At 34.6% G+C, this 22560-nt stretch overlaps 1 protein-coding gene across 5 annotated transcripts in view; it reads left to right on the top strand.

Moving 5' to 3' along the window:
• The first annotated feature begins 2739 nt into the window (after window positions 1–2739).
• The window catches only part of HBS1L (HBS1 like translational GTPase), a 135978-nt gene continuing 116157 nt past the window's right edge, over window positions 2740–22560 (top strand). For 3 of the 5 annotated variants that reach the window (XM_044677035.1, XM_044677038.1, XM_044677036.1), the window contains exons 1-4: window positions 2740–2888; window positions 6333–6398; window positions 18436–18567; window positions 18835–19020. In XM_044677035.1, the coding sequence (XP_044532970.1) occupies window positions 2846–2888; window positions 6333–6398; window positions 18436–18567; window positions 18835–19020 (427 nt within the window). In that variant the 5' untranslated portion in view covers window positions 2740–2845. Of the gene's footprint in view, window positions 2889–6332; window positions 6399–18435; window positions 18568–18834; window positions 19021–20344; window positions 21845–22560 lie in introns of those variants that run through there. The other 2 variants (XM_044677039.1, XM_044677040.1) reach the window with 2 other exon arrangements.

Below are 22560 nucleotides of genomic sequence, written 5' to 3'. Positions count from 1 at the left end.
AACAATGATGAGGCCAAATACAAATACTTCAAAGATTACCTATATTTGGACTATTTCCTTTTCTTTAATATGGATTTCAAAAAGTTAACAGTACCTTTAAGCCAGTATCACTAATTAGCACTCTTCAACAATATGATAACTTAATTGGATTTATGATGCCATTGATGTTTGTATTCCCTTTACTGGTGCAGATCATAACCTATCTATGTCTTCTTATCCTTTGCAGTTCTAGTTCATGTTCCCTCATAGACCTCTGCAATAGGTCCACTGAATAAGATGGGAGATTTTTTACTAGATTTTTTGACACTAGACTGATACTAATGTAACATATGAATATCCACCACATGGCTTGCATGCACTACATGACTGATCTACCTTCTTTTTATGTCCTACATCTCTTTGATATAATTCTTTACTTTTGCTTCTTTTGAACTATTTTTTATTAGTGGCATATTCATACCCACTATATAGTTCTCTCCATTGCCACTGGATTTTCTTCAACTTCCATTCTCACTTACTGTGGCATGTACTGTAGGCATACAACACCACAAGAAGAGTATTGATATGAAAGAGCTGAGCCATTGTTTCGGGAAGAAGTTTGTGATATTAAAAGCCCTTTACAATGTGCCCAATGTAACTCAATCTGTCCTACTTCTCTTTCTCAATCCTGGTACAATGTAATTGTCTACTAGAGGTATGTATTCAAGATGAATTTACTGATAAACAATTCCTAGGGATTGTTAATTTTGTTGTATAGACATTCTGGACAATAGACATTTTTCATTTGGTTGATTTTTCCTGTGCAGATAATTAAACCAAACATTTTTGAATATTAATGGGTCCCATCTTTGAGACTGCAATATTCTTGGGCTTGATGCAATTAGTAGAATGTCATAAACAAGCAGGACTATCTAAAGACTTCACCCTCTAGATAATTTGTCTTTGATTTGAACTGTTCGACATGCTCCATAACAATGGAAAATAAGTATGGTGAGCAGACAATTCCCCACTGATGGTAACAGATTTCTGTGGAACAAAGCCATGTCTTTTGTTAAGGAAGTGAAGGGGGCAGAAGGAATGCTGGACATGGCATCAGGAAGACCTGAATTCAGATCCAGCCTTAGATACTTATTGTGTGAAATTGAGTAAATCACTTAACCTCTGTCTGCCTGTTTCTTCTTATGTAAAATGGGAACAATAACAGCACCTGCTTATTGGATTGTTATAAGGATAAAAGGAGATAATATTTGTAAAGTGCTCTGTAAAACTTGAAGCATTATGTAAATGCTAGCTATTATTTTCTGGATGAGTTGGTTTATAGGCTTTTTTTTTTCATTTCTGTGATCAATTGATCTTTACCATTTAAGCTTGCTAAGGAAATGCTGATAACTCGTGTTAATATTTGTTCTTTTAGACATTTCTTAGTTTTACTATCAACAATTTATTTTAATAGGTTAGGGTTGCCTCAATTGGATTCTATATCTCATTTCCTGTTCTTCTAATGTATTGATTTTGATTTTCACTTTAATAAGCAGTCCTTTCATTTCTGTTAAAATTTCATTTCATTTTTTGTGATGTTATTTTGTACTCACTCTCTCTAGCATCTCTCAATGCCCTCTTTCTGTGTATCCTTTCAAACCTTTGGTCTCTTATACAAACATTCCTGAAACATATTTGGCAACATTCTTACCCACGCACACAAATTTGCTTTGAAGTCTAGGCATTAAAGTCCATATTGATTTAATTTGTAGGATCTTATTAAATTCTTAACACAATTTTTATACTTTTTCATCATACTTATTAATAACAACAGCAATAGGAGTTGATGGAAATATCTCATGAAATTGTTTATTCTTTCTTATATATATTGGATAAAACCAACTAGTTTTTCTGCTTCTGGAAGAAAACCATCCTTTTACTTAGTTATAACTTTATGTATCTTTTGGTTTCATTATGGGGCATACATGTCAAGACTGATACCATCTAGTTCCTCCAGGAAAGTACAAGGGTGATAGATAACAGCAAATATAGCTTATAGTTAAAAAAGACTAGGAAAGGCTACCCAGTATTGTAGTCAGGAAGACCTGGTTTCAAGGCTCAGCACAATGGACTTTATTTTTAATGAAGCAGTTATCTCCAACTACTGGAAAACGAAACAAAACAAAAGATCAAAAAACCTTGCAAAAATATGTAGAGCAAAACAAATCCCCATATTAGGCATATTCAAAAACCTGTGTTTCGTTCTGCATATTTAGTCTATCAAGAGTTGAGTAGCATACTTCTTTAATGATCAGTTAGAACTACTGGAAAGTCCATTCCAACTGTGGAATCACAAAAAGCTCACTTTTTTTCCAAATTCAGACTTACTCTTCTACCTCCACATTTTTACCAAATATCGTAAAATGACTGACAATCTTATGATAACTTGGGACGATTGTATTATAATCCTTTGACTCACGCCAAGAATTTGGCACCAAATCATATTTTACGCGTGCGCAAATCCAGGCAGCATCACGTGACCGGTGCAGAGGCTGCCCCTTTTCCCAGCAGGCTCAGGTGGCGGGTGGGCAGATTTCCAACACTTACCAATACGCCCTATGGTGTCGAGGAAGTAGGGAGCCGGTGGAGTTTGTGGAGTTTCAGATGCGCATGCGTTTCGTGAGATGTCGCCGTCTGACGCGTCGTTGCGCGTGCGTAGAACCTTTGCGGAGAGCTTTGCCGGAAGCCAACATGGCGTCCGAGCGCTCTCCCAGGTCCAGTGGCTGTCGCGGCCACATCTGAAAAAAGGTAGTCTGTCGGTGTCGAATTAGCGGGGCGCAGCCGGGGAAAGGGCGCCGTGGTCGCCATGGCTCGGCACAGGAACGTCCGAGGCTACAACTACGATGAAGGTGAGTACAAAGCCTGGTCACTCCCCCTCCCGTGCTGGGCCGCGGCCTTGGACTCTACGGGGCCGATTGTCTTTTCTTTGCCCCCAGCCTTCCGTTCAGCCACTTCTCTTTGATTCCCCTTTGGTCCTCTGGACTTATGAGTGATGATTTCGGAGCGTGGAGACCAGGATGGGTAAGAAAATGACCCAGCTGGTTCCACGTCATTATTTTTCTTTTGTTAGGTGGGGAGCGTGTGTAAGCTATGAGATAAATATTTGTCAAGGTAGTTAGCGTCCAGCCCATAGCAGGCACTTAATGTTTATCAGTTTATTTGTGCAGTCTACACATCATCATCTTTTAGGCTGCCTTCCTTTAAGGTGTGTTTACACACACGTGTTTTCTTTAGTGACTGCCCCATTTTCCTGCCCCTCTCCCTTTAAAAAATAGAAACATTCGTGTTTTTTTTATATTGTCTTATCTCCTTAGAAAAACAAACTCCAGCAAAAACAACCCCTCTTCCTCCAACAACCACTACTCACTTTTGGGAAAACTTTTGATTGTATTTTTACAAGTGAAGTTTTTGTTTGGGAAGCTATAAGTATTGTTAATGAAAATGTTCAGTATCACACTTTAGAAGATCATTCCTGTTAACTTGTACATTTAAGCATTGTATGAATAAACTTCTGGTTTTGTTCTATTTGAATTTTAAGCTAAATTAGGAGTTTAGAATTCAGTGGTGATTGTAATGTAGGTGATGATAAAGGTTCAAAGAAGGAGAACTAAAATTATCAATGACTTTCATGTAAGAATAGATGAAGACTTAGAGGAGACACTAACCATTCTTGTAGAATCATGAATTGATGAACCTGGAGCTGTTCACCAAATACCAAAATTGTCCTATAAGAGAAGAACTTTGAGTTTGTGTTATGATAGAAGTACTTAAACATTGGATATCAAATAAGAGGGTCTAATTATTAAAACACACACACATATATAAATTTAGGAGGCAATTTAATAAATTTGGTGATTTATATAACTTTCCTCTATTAGATTTGTGTCCAGGAGCAGATCAATTCCCTTCATTTCCGTATCCTCTAGCCCCAGTTCCTAGCACACAATAGGCACTTAATATTTCTTTAAGCAATTTACTCACAGTAGACTTTTTAAAGAAAGTTAAGGATTCTTGATCTATTCTTAAATGCTGACATTTTAAAAGCAACTACTACATATCTTTATACGACTTTTGTTGTAAATCTGTTAACCATTTCATGATTTTCGTTATGCTCCTGTATTGCTTAAAATGGAACTCTTTTATGAATAGATTTAATTATTACCTTTGTACATTTTGTTTTTGAACCAAGCACCAAAATTGTTCTAATTTCACTGAGTTCAGTTGCCGTGTTTTCTTTGGAACAGTTGGTGACATCATAACCACTTTAAATGTCAGAAACAATTTTCTTCATCTTGTTTTTTCTTAGGTGTTTGTGATGGCATTGACTTTTTAGAATAACTAAAGCACCCTTCATCATGTTGAAGAGGTCAAATATCAAACTTTAAAAAGAATCATTTTGCAAAGTGTCTTAAATACCTTTTGGATAATTAATATATTTTGAAATAACTTTTTAGCTTATATTTCATAGAAATAATTGCTAATGGATAATTATTTGATGTAATATGCTTTAGATGAGCCATTTCTTAAAATCAAACTTAAAGCTGATTTCACTTAAAATTGTAAATTTTGACTTTCTGTTCTCATGCTGAAAGCCCCCTCCCCTCTTGTTCTGAGATTTTTTTTTAGTCTTGATTTTTTGAGTTAGTGATTTTTGTCTTAAAGATAACAATTGATCTAAATGTTATGCAGATTTATGCCATTTGTCTTTGATCACACATTTTGAATTCTTGCTATTTTTACTGACCTTTTTGAGATTAGAAGACCAATTAGCCAGCCCAGTTGGTAAGAGCATAAATCTAATTGTTTTAGGATTGTGAGCATCATATCTAGTCTTTAGTTTACATCATTTCAGTTTAGTTAATATTTGTGCCTACTATGTAAAAGGAATTTTTTTTTCTTTCTTACTAGGGCATAGTAAGAAAGATGATATTTGTATGGCACTTAAACTCGAGTAGGGGAAATCAAAGTATATACATTGATCTTGTGAGGTTTAATGTATCTTGTATTTATAAGACATGCACACAGGTAACAGGAAAATGCTTTTACTTTGTCTTTAAGCTAAGCCAGCTATATTAAATATGTGCCATTGATTACCAAATTGCCTAGATGAAAAAATGAGTAAAATAGCTTGTGTTGACCTAACAACATCAAAAAAAAGCAACTCAGAGTGTATATTCTGTGGATAGTAGGTGTATAGTATTTTATTTTCTTGAATTAGCAGTATAAAATGTAAATGTGAAAAAAATTAAATGTAGATTCAGAAGTATTAACCGAATGAAAATACTGAAAATTATACCAAAGAGAAATGTAAATTAAAACAACTCTGGGGTTTCCCCTCACGTTCAAATGGCACCCATCAGGAAAGATGAAAATAGTATTGAAGGAAGGTTATGGGAGCATAGCTACACTGATAATACATTTGAACTATAAATCTGCACAATTCTGGAAAACATATTTGAATTGTATGAGTTAGTTTGTGCTCAACTTTGGAGATACAAAGAAAAACAAAACAGAACCCGGTTCCTGCTTTTTCTAAATAGGGGAGATTAACATGTAAACACCTACATACAAGATATATTGGAGATAATCTCAGAGGGAAAGTAATAATTTTAAGTATTACTGGGAAAGGCTGGATGGAAAGGAGGATGGGATTTAAATGAAGACTTGAAAGGACCCAAAGAAGCCATGAGATAGAGATGAGGAAAAAGAAAGTTCTGGAGATAGCCTATGGAAAATGCTCTGATTTGGGAGATGGAGTATCTTGTATGAGGAAAAGCTAGGAGACCAGTGTTACAGGATGACGAAGTATCTGAGGGGAAGTTATGTATAAGAAAAGGTAAGAAGGGGCCAAGTTCAGAAATGCTTTAAAAGTCAAATAAAAGATTTTAGATTTGGATCTTGTAAGAAGCCACTAGAGTTTATTGAATTGAGGGTAGGGGAGTGGGGAGCTGACATAATTATGCTTAAGGAGGATCAAATTGATCCCTAAGTAGATGATGAACTGGAGCTTTTAGAACCTTTTAAATCACATTTACTAGTTATGTACATCAAGGAGAACAAAGATAGAAAAGTCCTCTTGTCCCAAAATATTCATCGCAGTACTCCAAAGAACTGAAAACAAAGGTATTTTAATCTTTAAAGAAAAATTACAATTATAATCTTTAAAACAATTGTTAAGAGTAACATATCCCAGGGCTCCTTTAACAAAGACACATTTATTTTAATATTAGAAACATTTTTGACTAGGACAAGATCACTTAATATATTCTTAACATGTCGTATATTTCATTTAGATTTTGAAGATGATGATCTCTATGGCCAGTCTGTAGAGGATGATTATTGTATTTCTCCATCAACAGGTATGTATTCTGGATGAAATTGAGAGCCTTGATATGGGATTTTTTGGGGGAAAAGTGAATAATAGTGCTGTCTTTCAAAATCTTGAGTGTCTCCTACATTGCCACATACATCATATAAGCTCTTTGAGGGCAAGGACTGTTTTTTATTTTCTTTTATCTTTGGAATCTAAAAACAATTCCTCACATATAAGAGGCATGTTGGGTTTGATTGGAAGATAAATAATATGCATTTGAATATATGGGTTAAATCCGTCTTTTAAATTTTAAATAACTTGTAGGAAAATGATATATGTGTATTTTCCTATATATTGGAGTAGAGAAATACTTTTCTTTGGTCATGTGGAATGCATTGTTGGTGAAATGAGTATTGGTCTCATAGTCATGTGAATTGCATTTGAGAATCCTGACTGTTACTTCAAAAGTGCATTTATCAGGTTTCTTCCAGTTTTAAGTCCTATGATCCTAAATCGCTTGTGCTGGAATGATAACATACTGAATGATATTATAAAACTTAACAGATATTTTTGGCAGTGTTTTACTTTTTATTCTGTCATGTAGTTATCAGATAATTTAAAGCTATATCCAAATATTAGAGCACCTTTTTTTTTTTTATTTGAAAGCTGGTGGTCTTGTTAGTAAAGTTTGAGGCAATGTAAACCTTTTTTTTAGTTATAGTTATCTCACATCAAAAACAGTTCTTTGATATTTACTTTCTTTTAAGGAATGGGATCCTTTAAAGGCTGGAGCAGAGTTCTGCATTGAGTTTTTCTTTTTCTTTCTTTTTTTTTTTAATTTTTTTTAAACCCTTAACTTTGGTATATTGGCTCCTAGGTGGAAGAGTGGTAAGGGTGGGCAATGGAGGTCAAGTGACTTGCCCAGGGTCACACAGCTGGGAAGTGTCTGAGGCCGGATTTGAACCTAGGACCTCCCGTCTCTAGGCCTGGCTCTCAATCCACTGAGCTACCAAGCTGCCCCCCTGGGTTTTTTATATATTGATAATATTGAGGTGTTCTATAAAAACTTCTGTTAATATAGGCTTCCAGTTCCAAATATTTGCATTTAAGTTGGTTGTTTGGTACTTTATAATGCATTTCATCAGAGAAACAATGTTATAAAAATTATGATTAGATTCCAGAGCTGTCTCACAAAAACTTAAAACGTACTGGAAGAGGCAGCATGCATGGTTTAGTGGATAGAGTCCTGGACTTGGAGTCAGGAAAGAAGAATTGAATTGCAATTTTGCTCATTTCCCTATGCCTCAGGCAATTCTTTTAAGACTATATAAATTAGAAATGGGATATATATATATATATATATATATATATATATATATATATATATATATATATATGGTACCTGTAGTATAATATGCTACTAATGGTATGACCACAGCATAACTGACATTAAATAATAATTATTTTTGAAAATACATTTGGGATTATATCTGGAGATATCAGAAGCACATCTCTTATTTCTCTTCCTGTAATTGAGATGCTGGCAGGCTTCTGTAATTTAGGGCTGGTATAATGATGATCTTGGAGGGAAGTAGGGGGAGCAGCTCCAAAATCTTGAAGATCCCTTGACAATATGAATTCTTAAGAAATCTTAGTTCCTGGGTTTTATCTAAAACCCTTTATTTTCTTCCTTAAGTTATATCTTGCCTCTTTTGGGCATTTCATTACAGGTGGTGGGGCAATTTTAAACCCTAGGGCAGCATTGGCAAAGTATTGGCATGGTGCTGGGCTGGCACTGGGGGAGCTGCTCTGTTCCCCCTATTGCCCAGCACCTGAGGATGTTTTTTGCATGCCCTGCCCCTCCGTCCAGCTGCCCAAATCCAGCACTTCCTCCCTTGCTCTCTGGGGTGATGCAGGGGGGCTCACAGGAAGCTTGAAGTTGCAGTTTGGGCCCATGAACTTGAAAACCTTTCCCATTGCTGCTCTAGGGTGAAGAGCAAGGCAGGTGATTTGGGTTTTGGGGGTGGGAGGTAGTCAGAAATGGAGATAACATTGATTAAGGTTTGGAGTTGCTTCCTAATGAGACCAATCTGGGAGCTGGTTTAGGTATTGATGGAGATAAAGGAGGAACAATTGATGAAACAGAAGAGTTCTTAACCATTTTTTTACTCATAGGTCTCAAGTAAAGCCTGTCGACCTTTTTTCAGAATAATATTTTTTAAATAAAATATATAGGATTACTTTGGAGCCCAATTATACTGAAATATAATTATCAAAAAATACATTTAAAGGGGATAGCTGGGTGGCTCAGTGGATTGAGAGCCAGGTCCAGAGATGGGAGGTTGTAGGTTCAAATCTGGCCTCAGACAATTCCTAGCTTTGTGATCCTGGGCAAGTCACTTAACCCCCATTGTCTAGTCCTTACCACTCTTCTGCCTTAGAACCAATACACAGTATTGATTCTAAGATGGAAAGTAATGGTTTAAAAAAAATACATTAAAAAAAGTTCATGGAACCAGGTTAAGAACTAACAGCCACTTAGTCTTCAAGTCCTTCCCTTTACCAGATGAGTTTCTTTGTGGTGGCCCATATAACATGCTTTTTGAATTCTGCTCTAGTAATCCTTTCTGACACAAAGAAAGGTAAAAAAAGTCCCCTACTCTGAAGGAGCTCAAAGTCTAATTGACAGACAACATGCAAATGAGCTATCTATAGGTTAGAGAGTTTATTGATTAAGGGAGTGATATGATCAGACCTGCCCTTTGGAAAAATCACTTTGATAACTAAATGGGGAATGTTTTGGAGTTTGGAGAGACTTAAGGTAAAGAGACCAATCACAATTTTTTAAAATAAGATACAAAATCCTCTGTTTGACATTCCAAACCTTTCATAATTTGCCCCTCCCTACCTTTCCAGCCTTCTTATATTTTAAGAAAGTCCCTATCTCATGTCTCACCACATACGTACTCTGGCTTCCCTGCTGTTCCTAAAACAAGATGCTATTTCCCAACTCTTGGTATTTTCACTGAATGTTCTCCATGTTTGGGACAATCTCCCGCCTCATCTCCACCAATTCTTAGCTAAAATCTCACCTAATGGAAATCTTTCCTGATCCTCCTTAATCCTAATATTTTCCTTCTGTATCAACAGAGGATTTTGTATCTTATTTAAAAAAAATTTATTTAGAATATTTTTCCATGGTTACATGATTCATGATTTTCCCCACCCCCTCTTCCATTCCCCATCCCAGAGCTGACAAGCAATTCCACTGAGTTATACATGTATCATTGTTCAAAACCTATTTACATGTTATTCATATTTGCAATTTATATCTGATTTTTGAGGGAGGTTCTAGAGTTTATTGATTAAGGGAGTGATATGATCAGACCTGCCCTTTGGAAAAATCACTTTGATAACTAAATGGGGAATGTTTTGGAGTTTGGAGAGACTTAAGGTAAAGAGATCAATCACAAGGTTATTGTCTGTATCTATATAAACATATATGAAATATGTATATGAAATGCCTATATATGTGTGTCACATTTCACATATATAGGCATTTCATTAAATGTCCTATTAAGAAAAACTTATTAAACAAAAATTAACCTCAAAAATAATTTAGGCTATCGTTAATTTTGTAAATGATGAAACTGAAATCTAGAAAGGCCAAGTGATTTACCTCAAATCATATAGATAGTAATATAAAATAAAGAAACATTGAAAAAAATTACCTATCAAATGTGTGGGAAAAGAAAAGTTCATGACCAAACAGAAAATAAAATAGATAATTTTGATTTGATAAAATTTGTAGTTTTTTTTCAAACATTTATTAATATTCATTTTTAACATGGTTACATGATTCATGCTCCTCCTTTCCCCTTCGCCCCCTTCACTCCCCCCACCCATGGCCGACGCACATTTCCACTAGTTTTGTCATGTGTTCTTGATCAAGACCAATTTCCAAATTGTTGGTAGTTGCATTGGTGTGGTAGTTTCGAGTCCACACCCTCAATCTTGTCCACCCCGACCCATGCGTTCAAGCAGTTGTTTTTCTTATATGTTTCCTCTCCTACAGTCCTTCCTCTGAATGTGGGTAGCATTCTTTACCATAAATCCCTCAGAATTGTCCTGGGTCATTGTATTGCTGCTGGTACAGAGGTCCATTACATTCAATTTTACCACAGTATATCAGTCTCTGTGTACAATGTTCTTCTGGCTCTGCTCCTTTCGCTTTGCATCTGTTCCCAGAGGTCTCTCCAGTTCGCCTGGAACTCCTCCAGTTTATTATTCCTTTTAGCACAATAGTATTCCATCACCCGCATATACCACAGTTTGTTCAGCCATTCCCCAATTGAAGGACATACCCTCCTTTTCCAATTTGTTGCCACCACAAAAAGCGCAGCTATAAATATTTTCGTACAAGTCTGTTTATCTATGATCTCTTTGGGGTACAAACCCAGCAATGGTATGGCTGGATCAAAGGGCAGGCAAAATTTGTAGTTTTTGCATAAACCAATCTAACAAAGCTAAGATTAAAAGGGAAACAATTAACTAAGAAAAAATCTTTGCAGGATGTTTCTCCGATAATGTTCCAATTTCCAAGATAGATGAGGAACTGATTCAGATTTAGAAGAATAGGAACCTTTCTCAATTGATAAATGATTTGAGGATATCACCTGATAGTTTTCAATGAAAGAAATCTAAGCTGTTAACAATAATATGACAAAATGCTCCAAATAAATTCTAATTAGAGAAATGTTAATTAAAACAATTCCGAGATTATGTTTTACACTCATCAGATTAGAAAAGATAACAATAAAGGAAAATATTAAATGTTTTAGAGTTTGTGGGAAAGCAGGCACATTGATGCACTGTTGGTGGATTTGTGAATGAGTACAAGGCATTCTGCAAAGCAGTTTAGAATTATGCACAGAAAGTTGCTAATCAGTACACACTTTTGACTCAGCTATAATACTGGTAGACCTATACCCCAAAAGGCTTTTTATGTACAAAAATATTTATAAAACCTCATTTTGTGATATTAAGAAACTTGGAAACTAAATTATTTGCCTAACAGTTGAAGAATTGCTGAATAAGTTGTCTGTAAATTTAGGTGGCTCAGTGGGCAGAGTGTGGGGTTTCAATTCAGGGAAACCTGAATTTAAATGCTGCCTAGATTTTTACTTGCTGTGTGACCCTGGGCAAGTCACTTATCCCTATTTGCCTGATTTTTCTCATCTGTAAATTGAACTGGAGAAGAAAATGCAAAAATCACTCCAGAATCTTTGCAAAGAAAACCCTAAATGGGATCATGAGAGTCAGGCAGGACTGAAATGACTGAATAGCAAAAATGTGAATTGTAATGGAATGCTAATGTGCTCTAAGAAATAAGGAAGTAAATGATTTCCAAGATATGTGCAAAGAACTTATATAAACTGATGCAGAACGAAGTAAGCATAATCAGAACAATTTATATTATAATATCAGTAACCAGGGGCAGGTAGGTAGACTTAGTGGATCGAGAGCCAGGCCTGGAGATGGGAAGTTCTAGGTTCAAATCTGGTCTCAGATACTTCTAGCTGTGTGACTGAACAAATCACTTAACCTTGATTGCCTAGCTCTTACCACACTTCTTCCAAAGAACCAGTACATAGTATTGATTATAAAATGGAAAGAAATGTTTTTAAAAAGAAAATAAATAAAAATCAACAATTTTGAAGACTTATAGTCTAATGAAGAATGAATTGAACAGAGAATTAGAAGAAAAATATATTGTAAGGAAGAAAGGGAAGTGGGTTTAGCACTTCTAATGTGCCTAACACTCTGCTGTGTGTGTTACAGATAATCTCATTTGATCTTCACAAAACTCCTGCTAGTTAGGTGCCATTATTATCACTCCTTTACAGTCAAGGAAACTGAGGCAGATAGCATTTAATGACTTGGCCCAATGTCACACAATCAGTGAGGTCAAATTCAAACTTCACCCTTCCTGACTTTAGGCCCAGAACTCTATCCATTGTGCCACCCAGATACCTGCAATATGATGAAAAAACAAAATTCTGAAAGCTATGACAACTGTAAACAAATGAACAGGAAACATACCATTCATCTCTTGAAAGGGAGGTAATAGATTTAGGATGCAGAATAAAACACATTCACATATACATATATATCCTGTATCTTTCCAATGGAGGAATTTATTTTGCCTTACTATACATATTTGTTGCAAGAGATTTATTTTTCTTTTCACTTTTTTTGGGGGGTGGGTGGGTCATTGCAATGAGGGTCAAGAAGGAAAGAAAACATATTTGTTAATTAAAAATCACTTTGGGGCAGCAAGGTGGCTCGTGGATAGAGAACTATGTCTGGAGATGGGAGGTCTTGGGTTCAAATATGGTCCTAGACACTGCCTAGCTTCGTGACCCTGGGCAAGTCACTTAACTCCAGTTGCCTAGCCCTTATTGCTCTTCTGCCTTGGAACCAACTGATTGATTCTAAGACAGAAGGAAAGGATTAAAAAAAAAATTTAAAACACTTTACAAAATAGATGTTACTGATGTGGAATATTGTACAGATTTTCATCAAATGAAATTGCTTTGTTGGCATTAGGTTGTATAAAACATTTAGGGTCAGGCAAAAGTGAACTTGACTTGGGGGGGCAGCTTTAGAGTTCCATTGAAGATTTTTTCACCATTAATTTTTATGATCAAATTTATGTGTTTTAAAAATATTATTTTGGATTTGGTGGGGATAGATGGAAGGAAAGAAGTTTCAGAAGTTTCAGAAGTTTAGCAGTTTTTACTTCAAATAAATGCTTATGACAATTGATTTAGATTGATAGCATTGGAGATAGGAGAGAGAAACCTGAAATGCTGCAAAGATAGGATTAATTGAATTTTGGTACCTGGATGTGAGAAGAAAAGGCAGGAGAAGAATTGAAGATAATGCTAAAGATTATGAATATGGACAGTGTAAGAGTTGATTTGCTACTTATTGTCACGTGTGGGTAACTAATCTTCCCCTCCCCATGGTTGGGTGGGGTGACATTATTTCTAATGGCTAGAGTCTAACAGTAAATGAAGATGAGCTAATTCCATTTACACAACAGTCAGATGAACAGTAGTTACATACAGTAGTGAAGCCAGTAGTAGTAGTAAGTTTTTTCTCTCCTCTCCTCTCCTCTCTTCTCCTTCCTTTTTTTTTTGGGGGGGGGGGTGTTTCCTGGCTTCCCTGGCTTCTTTCAAGTTCTAGTTAAAATATTCTATAAGAAGCCTTACCAAATCCCCCTTGACGGTAGTGCTTTCTCTTAGTTGATTATCTCCAAGTTATCTTGTCATTGGAACTAGGAAGACTAAAGTTCAAATTGTCTCTCATACTTTCTGGCTGTGTGACTCTAAGCATACATATTTAGTTCTCTCATCTGTAAAATTGGGATAATAATACTACTACTTTACTTTGTTGTGAGGATAAAATGAGAAAATATTTGCTAAGTACTTTATAAACCATAAAACTCTTTATAAATGATGGATTTTTGGGATCTTTTTTTTTTGTATCCTTGGTTTGTAGTCACAGGGCCTAGCTCATAGTAGATGCTTAATAAATGCTTGTTGATTTAATGCTATTCCAAGAATTAGGCATTCCATCTCTCACCACCAGGCATTTTCTCTGGATGTTTTCCAAATGGGACATGCTTTTCCTCTTCAACTCTGCCTGATTTCCATCTTTTAAGTCCCAACTAAAATCCTATCTTTCACAGGAAGCCTTTCTCAACCTCTCAATTTTAGTGTCTCCCCTTTGTTAATTATTTCCTATTCTATACATAGCTTGTTTTGTATATATTTGTTTGCATATATTCTCCCCATTTATTTATTTGCATGTCATCAATACTATTCCTTAAGTGAAGGGATTCCTTTTTGCTTCTTTTTGTTTCCCTACATCTTAGCAATGGACCTGGCACATAGTTGGTGCTTAATAAATGTTTATTGATTGATTCTTGTTTAACTATGGAACTGCTGAAATATTAGACCTGGGAAGAGAGCCAGAAGATGTGACGTTATTGAAGTCAAGGAAGGAATATCAATCGAGTATGAAGGAGTAGTCTAAGGATCAAAAACAGCAGAGTGATCAAGGACAATAGAAACCTCATTTTCCTTATTTGTAAAAAGAGAATTGAACTGCTTGGCTTCTAAAGTCTCTTTCAGGGAATCTGATTCCTTTGATCTTTGTTCTCTTCCAAGCTCTTTAGGTAAGAATTCCCTGAAATAGTCTATTTTGGACACGTTCTTCTTTTCCTATCACTTTTTTTACACATGATTGCCAAAGCTACATCACAGAATTTGATGTTTCATTTGAGCTCCAGATTCACATCTCTTACTTCCTTTAAGAGTTTTTTAAATTTGAATTTTTTTTATACTTTTTCTTGCCCCCCAATTGCATGCATTTTTTGACATTTTGCAATCCAAATTCTCTCCTTCCCTCCCTCTCCACTCCCCTCCCTGATTTATTTAGCAAGTAATATAAAAATTATACATGTGCTACCATGCAGTACTTATTTCCATGTTTGACATGTTGTGAAAGTACAATATTAACATCACTGTGTATAATGTTCTCCTGGTTCTGCTTATTTCACTTTTCATCAGTTTTTATGAGTCTATATATTTTTCTGAAATTGTCCTGTTAATCATTTCTTGTGGCACAACCGTATTCTATTTCAATCATATACCGTATCTTGTTCAGCCATTATCCTATTGATGGACATCACCTCAATTTTCAACTCTTTGCCACCACAAAAAGAGGTACTATAAATATTTTTTTTATAAGTAGATTCTTTTTGCCTTTCTTTGATCTCTTTGGGATATAGCTCTAACAGTGGTACCGACATAGGTCAGAGTGTATGCATAGTTTTATGGCCTTTTGAGCATAGTTCCAAATTGCTCTCCAGAATGGTTGTATCAGTTTACAGCTTTACCAACAGTGTATTAGTATCCCAGTTTTTCCACATCTCCTCCAACATTTATCATTTTCCTTTTTTGCCATATTAACAAGGTGAGAGATGTGATTGTGGTACATCAAAGTTGTTTTAGTTTGCATTTCTCTAATCCATAATGACTTGATGAACATTTTTTCATATGACTTAGTTTTAATGTCTTCATCTGAGAACTTCCTGTTCATATCCTATAACCATTTATTTATTGGGAAATGGCTCATTAAAGTGATTTTAAAGATTGACTCACTTCTTCTATATATTTGGGAAATGAGATCTTTGTTATTTGCTAAACATTTGCTAAAAAATGTTTTTCCTAGTGGTTTGCCTTCTAATCTTGGCGGCATTGGTTTTATTTCTGTAAAAAATTTAATGTAATCAAAATTATCCATTTTACATCTTGTAATGTTCTCTCTGCTTTCTTTGATCTTAAATTCTTCCTTTAACCATAAGTCTTGACGTAAATTATTCTGTACTTCCCTAACTTGTTCATGGTGTTATTCTTAATCTTAAATCATGTATCCATTTTAACTTTATCTTGGTATATGATGTGAGATGTTATGCTGTGCCTAGCTTCTGCCAGACTGTTTTCTAGTTTTCCTAGCAGTTTTCGTCAAAAAGTCAGTTCTTCCAAAAAACTTGGATCTTTGGGTTTTTCTGTGGTCATTTATTACTGTGTTGGATACCTAATCCATTCCTTTGATCTTCTACTCTTATTTCTTAACCAGTACCAGATTGTTCTAATGATTAGGACATGAGTTTTTCAGGTATGTGCTTGGTTGGTTGAAAAAAATTACATCCTTATTTTCAAGCAGTTAACAAATATTTATTAAATTCCCACTATGTACCAGGCTCTGTGTTAAGTGCTGGGCATATAAAGAAAGACAAATAATACTTCTGTTCTCTAACCTCTTACTGAAATTCATACTTTTCTTCAAATAATTGAAAACATTCTGAGAGGGACGGGTGCATGACATAAGAAAAGGTTAAGAACCTTTGCTGTAGCATTCTTACCCTGTGTATCCCATTAGCACTTCAAATGTAACACATACTAAACAGAGCTTATCTTCCTAAACTTGCCCTTCTTTCTGACATTACTATTACCAGTGTCTTGTATTGAAAAACTTGCTACACTTCACCTGAACAATATTGTAATATCCTTCATAGTGTTGCTAGACTAATCTTTCTTATTTATAGATTTGACCATAGTACTCAAAAATTTTGGATCTCCATTGTTAAGTAAAGGCTTTTGAATTTTGAAAAATACAAGGAACTCTATATTCTGGAACCAGTCTAACTTTACTTTTTTTATTTTCATTGCTACTTTCTATCATATGCTGTGCTCTAATCAAAGACTTTGTCCCTAGAATATTATACTCTGTACTTCACAGACTGTATAACCTTTGCTTCTTTGGCTCCAGTGTTATCTTTTACCCTTCTTTGGTTGATTATCTCAAATTACATTTCTATGTAAGCTTTAATAAACTTCACAGAACATTTATACTTAAAATACATTATTAGTATATTTATCTTTGCGCTAACAAAGTTGTTTATCTTTGTATCTCTCTCAGATGGCAGCATATTGTTTTATTCATTTAAGAACTCAATGTTTTAGTTGAATCGAGGGAATAGACCTTAGAGATTTTATGAAGGGTGAATAAACTAGACCAGTGATAGGCAAACTATGGCCCGTGGGCCAGATGCGGCCCCCTGAAATATTCTATCCTGCCATGAGACATTATTCCTAATCTGACGAATATAATGAGTAGGATACAATACAATGAAACTTCCAAAGAGTTGCCTTAGAAACAAACTAACAGATGAGCATTTCCTTTCCTTTGGCCCCCTCTTTAAAAAGTTTGCCCATCAGTGAACTAGACCATTCACTTAATTTTCGGCTGACTGATACCAATGACAAATGAGGAGGTCCCAATGAGCAGCTCATTTGGGATGAAAAAAAAATAGGCTATGATTTTAGAATATGTGAATTTTTTAGTGATATTAATACCTCCACATATGACATAGTATTTGCCAAGTAGTAAAATAAATGTGTAAGTGAAGTTTTCTAGAGATGTTTGGAATGGAGTTGTTCACTTGTTAGATATCTATACAGAGATGATAGTTCAAGCCATCAAGCCAAGATACTGAATAATTCTGTTCTTTCCTTGACTTCATTAATATCACACTGTCCTGGCTTGAGAGTTTCTGAAGAGAGAATTTTAGAGTGAGAACAGAGTAAAGACCAGACCACTGGAGTATACCCAAATTTAGGGGATGGAATGAAGAAGTAGAGCTGTTTAAAGAAAAAGAGAAGGAATGATGGTGGTGGTGGTTGTTGAGTAATTTTTAAGTTGTATCCAATTCTTTGAGAGTCTAATTGGCTTTATCTTGGCAAAGATTTCCTTCTCCAGCTCATTTTACAGGAGAAGAAACTGTAGCAAACAGGGTTAAGTGTCTTACTCAGAGTCACTCAGCTAGTAAATGTCTGAAGCTAGATTTGAATTCAGGTCTTCCTGATTCAGGACCAGCACTCTATCCACTGTATCACTTAGCTACCCAAAGGAATGATTACAGAGTCATAAAATGGCATAGCTAGCAGAAGACATAAAGATATAGTCCAACCATATCAGGATTAAGTACATTGACTTTTAAGTTGGATGATGATTAGTGATTTTGGATAAAGTAGATTCAATTGTGTAAATAGACTATTGAAATTTGTGTAGTTCTGTAGATCAAATGAGAAAATGTACTTTCCAAATCTTGAAGCACTATGGGAATTCTAGTCATCATTGTTTGATGACAATGCTAGTGATGGGAAAGGCCACTTGGAATGGGTTATAGAGTGAGAGGACAATGAGAAAACCAAGACTTATATGTTTAGTCTTGTATCTAACTGTAGTATATGGGAATGTATGAGACACTGTCTTATATATAACTGACTTCTTGATGATTTATTTAGTTCATCTCTTCTCATGTATAGTACTGTATGTCATTGATACATTAGTATCCCTAATTTTAACTTTTTATTCCCAGAAAGAAAATTTAAGGCAGCTTTTTAGGAACTATTTATTTATAGTATTTTGCTTTTTTTATATTATAGCTGCTCAGTTTATTTACTCAAGACGTGACAAACCACCATCATTCGTTGAGCCAGTAGAAGAATATGACTATGAAGATACAAAAGAATCTACAAACTCTGTTTCTAATCACCAGCTTAGTGGGATTGATCAAGGTAAAGTTAAAAAACCAAACAAAACCCAAAAATCAAAACTTGTTTCTCTGTTACTTTGAGCTTAGTATCTTAAACCATTGAAATATCACAGGTTTAGTCCCCCCAAAAGACAGTTTTTTGGGGAAGGGTTTGAAAAAATTATCTCTAAGGGGAAATGATATATTTCAACCATGCTTATTGTATAGAAATGTAGATATTAATTTTAAAAGTTTAGGACTGTTTTGTGACACTATATAACATATTTTTGATCATTGTTATTTGCTATAGCTCGTCTTTATTCATGCCTTGATCACATGAGAGAGGTACTTGGAAATGATGTCTCAGATCAGAAACTGATTGAAGCAGTGCTACAGAACAAATTTGATGTGCAGAAAGCATTAGCAATGGTGCTTGATCAAGATAAAAAGCAGGCCATGAGTGAGGATGCTGTCTCTGTGGGAAAGGCAACAAAAGGTATGCTATTAATTGTATTAAAATCCATCATTGCTTTTAATAACTTAACATTTTATAAAGATTTGTATGTACCTAATTCTTGATTAATTCTTGATACCTAATTGGGGGATTACCTAGGGTGCCTTACTGTTTCACATACTAGTAGTCTACTTTTGGGCTCATTTACTGATTTTTTTTCTCATCTTGGCTGGGTAAATGAAATTCAAACTAGTAAGTTTCTTGTTTTAAGAAAGATCTTTTGGAAGTAGAAATTAACAGCAAAAATAGAATTGGGATTAGATGTTTCACTGAGCTGTTTTTTGTCATTTCCTGAAAAATCATATATAAATTGGAACTGACATCTAATCAGTGTTTAAAATTGTAATGAAAAAGTCAAACTTGAGTTTTTATTTGTATACATGGTTAATGCTACTTACATAGTACATTTGGAACTTTTTTTTGTTTTTGTGTCAGACTATTCTCATATCGAGCTATCTTGTAGCTAGTGTCCTATATATGTAAAATGTCTGACGTTAAAGCAAAGTTGTTGGCTATGAAAGTGCTTTTATTTGGATAAAATTGACTGACCATTGTGGGATTTGAACCATAACAGTTCGAATCTCATCAGCAATGTTTTTTTTAGATCACTAGCTGAGGCTAAAGAAAAACAAAAGCTTTAGGCGGATTTTCTTAGATGCCTGCATATTTTTAAGGGTCGAGTCTTATAGAGTTTTCATTTGTTTGGCTTTTTTTGAGGTTTGAATTAGAGTAACCAGTGATCTTTAAAACCATATTAATTTAAATTTGTTAATTCAGAAATTAGGTTATGATAAAGTAGATCTCAAGAACCACTACTTACAGTCTGCTATTAGCTTAGGTAATTAATTACTATGTATACTCAAAAGTAATAAAACTGAAATTAAAAAAAATTCTGTAATTCAAATTTTTTATGAATTAATTTTTATTGCATGCAACCCTAGAAAGTCACATTGTTTTACTTGTAACATATCTGAGCTCCTGAATAAGACAAATTTAAAAATAAAAAAACAGTATTTGTGTAAAATAGTTTTCAAAGTAAGCCATATCTGTAGCTATGTTTTTGAATTGTTAAATTTTTCATTTGCAAAAGGAAGTTATAAAATGTCTTGGAAAGTATCCTTCAGAATATTCCTTAAGTAATGACCATGAGCCTCTTTATTCATGTCTCATTTCTTTAAAGAAACATTTAATAATTAAATGCCTCATTTCATGTTTTCTTTTGGTTGCTGTGACTGTCTTCTCCATATGTGGGACTTTTTTTTTCTGGAACCATTTACCTGAAAATTACTGGCTCTTGTAAGGTAAGGAGTCTTATTTTGTTCATCTGAAGTATCGACTGATAATGTTCAAAGCTTTTTTCCTTCGTCAGTAAATCACTCAGGGTGCAGTAACACCCCTTTTGAGTTTTGTGACTCAATACCTAAAGATGGATTATCTTGTAATTCTTCAGTTATATTGAGTCACCATTTACTTCATAAAAAAAAGAAACTTGACAGGCCTCACAGTGATAAGAAACTAGAATCATGTAAGTCATCAAAAGAGCTGTCATTAGCTGACCTAATTAATGATATGCCACATGATTCATTTTATGAATCTCATAACAGTCAGCCAGCAGTTAAATTTTCATCTAAAAGTGACCTTGAAAGTCTCATTTTAGATAGTGTAGATGGTAAATTATTGGAAGCTGATTCATCTGAGTCTCCCTCCTTAGATAATTCTGAGTACAAGGGAGGACCAGATTTGAAACCATTAATGCAAACAAAAATATTTGACAGTTCTTTGTCTGTTGAAAGTAGTTTACAACCCAGTGTTCAGAACATTCCAATACAGAACAACTTGGGAAGTATTGGTAATTCTTTTTACTTAAATAATACATTAGAAAACATGACCCTTGATAACAATATAAGTCACATTCAGAATAAAAAGGCAGAATTATTTGGAAGTGTCCTTTCAGCTCGACAGTGTTCCAAGAAACATAATTTAGAAAATGACTGGGTACATTTTTCCAAATGTGAAAATCCATCTCTCACTGAACTATTTCAGGAACACAAAGAAAATAACCCAAACCAATATTTTTCTTTATCTGATCTTTGTAACCAGTCTTCTGCCAGTTTTTCAGATATGAATTTGGGATCCACACCATTGTCACAAATAACTCAGTATCAGTCTTCCACTGGAATACCAGAATTAACAGGATCTCTGTCATCCTTGGCATTTTCTAAGGCTTCTCCTACTAGAGACCTTGAAAATTTGTCACTTTCTGATTTAATTGCAGAATCTATTAATGAAGTAGATAAATCTCAAATTATAAAAGATTCCTCTATGTTGAATGTACCTGAAATAAAGTCTTCTGCAGTAGATTCAAATATTGATCTAAGTGTCCTTATAAAAACCCCAGAGATCTTTCCAAAGCCTATAGAAAACCAGTCAAATATCTTAATACCAGGAGCTAAAGTTCCAAGTTCTAAGCTAGTGAAAACTTCCAATTTCTCCAAAGAGAATAAGAAAAACAAGAAAGGCTATATTACTAGAAAACCAGCTTTCTCTCTTTCTTGGACAAAGGCCCTTGCTGCTAGACCATCAGCTTTTGCTTCAACACTGTGTCTTCGATATCCGCCGAAAACCTGCAAGAGACATAACTTTGACCTCTATAAGACTTTTCTTTACAGTAGACAAGTTCAAGAAGTAAAGGACAAAGAAATAGGTCCTCTCAAAGTAATAACACCATTTGACTTCAAATCCGCGTCCCCTGATGATATTGTGAAGGCTAATCAAAAGAAAGCTTTTACTAGAGAATAGTGTAAAAGAGGAGAATTCATCAACTGCTGCAGAGCCTTTTCTTTTAAACTGATTTAAAAATCTTTATAGAATCACTTTATACTTTGGAATTGTAATTAATTTTTATTACGTATTTTAAAAATTGTTGTATCTGACTTGATAACAACTTTAATTCATTCGTATTATTGCACTGAAACTAACCATTTGCTACCCGTCCTCAGTAATCATTAATGACATGCATATTTAACCATCTGAGCCTATAATGTTTACAGATTGTGTGTATAGAGTTGTTATTTTGACATCAAATCTCAGATAATTTTATTTGAAACTTAATTGGCTAGGAGTTTTTCCCAGTTTTGAGAATGATAATTGTATTTTACAAGGCTTATTTTTGAGTTTGTTAGGTTTTTGTTATTCTGCTTAAGGATGCTCATTACATATAGCAATCATTTTGAACTGTCACTTTAGTCGATTTAAAAAGTAATATACATATGGTATTGTATGCCTAGAATATAGTTATACATTAGAATGGAATCTGTCATTCCAAGTTATACTATTTTTCTGGGTGTTGGTTTAATTATATACTTTAAAAACTCTGAAATTCCAAATCTTTTAAAAAAATACTCTGGGGTTCTTTTTAAGTAAGTGTTTTGCTGCTAAATATAAAATACAGACCAGTTAGTGGGACCAGTTTTAAAATTTGAAATGTACATATTAGTCATGCAAGTTAATTGTTTATGCATT

The sequence above is a fragment of the Gracilinanus agilis genome, chromosome 4 (assembly GCF_016433145.1).
Source record: "Gracilinanus agilis isolate LMUSP501 chromosome 4, AgileGrace, whole genome shotgun sequence".
NCBI classification, from domain to species: Eukaryota; Metazoa; Chordata; class Mammalia; order Didelphimorphia; family Didelphidae; genus Gracilinanus; species Gracilinanus agilis.
The sequence above is the reverse complement of the archived record's forward strand: the minus strand, read 5'-3'. Positions and strand labels throughout refer to the sequence as shown.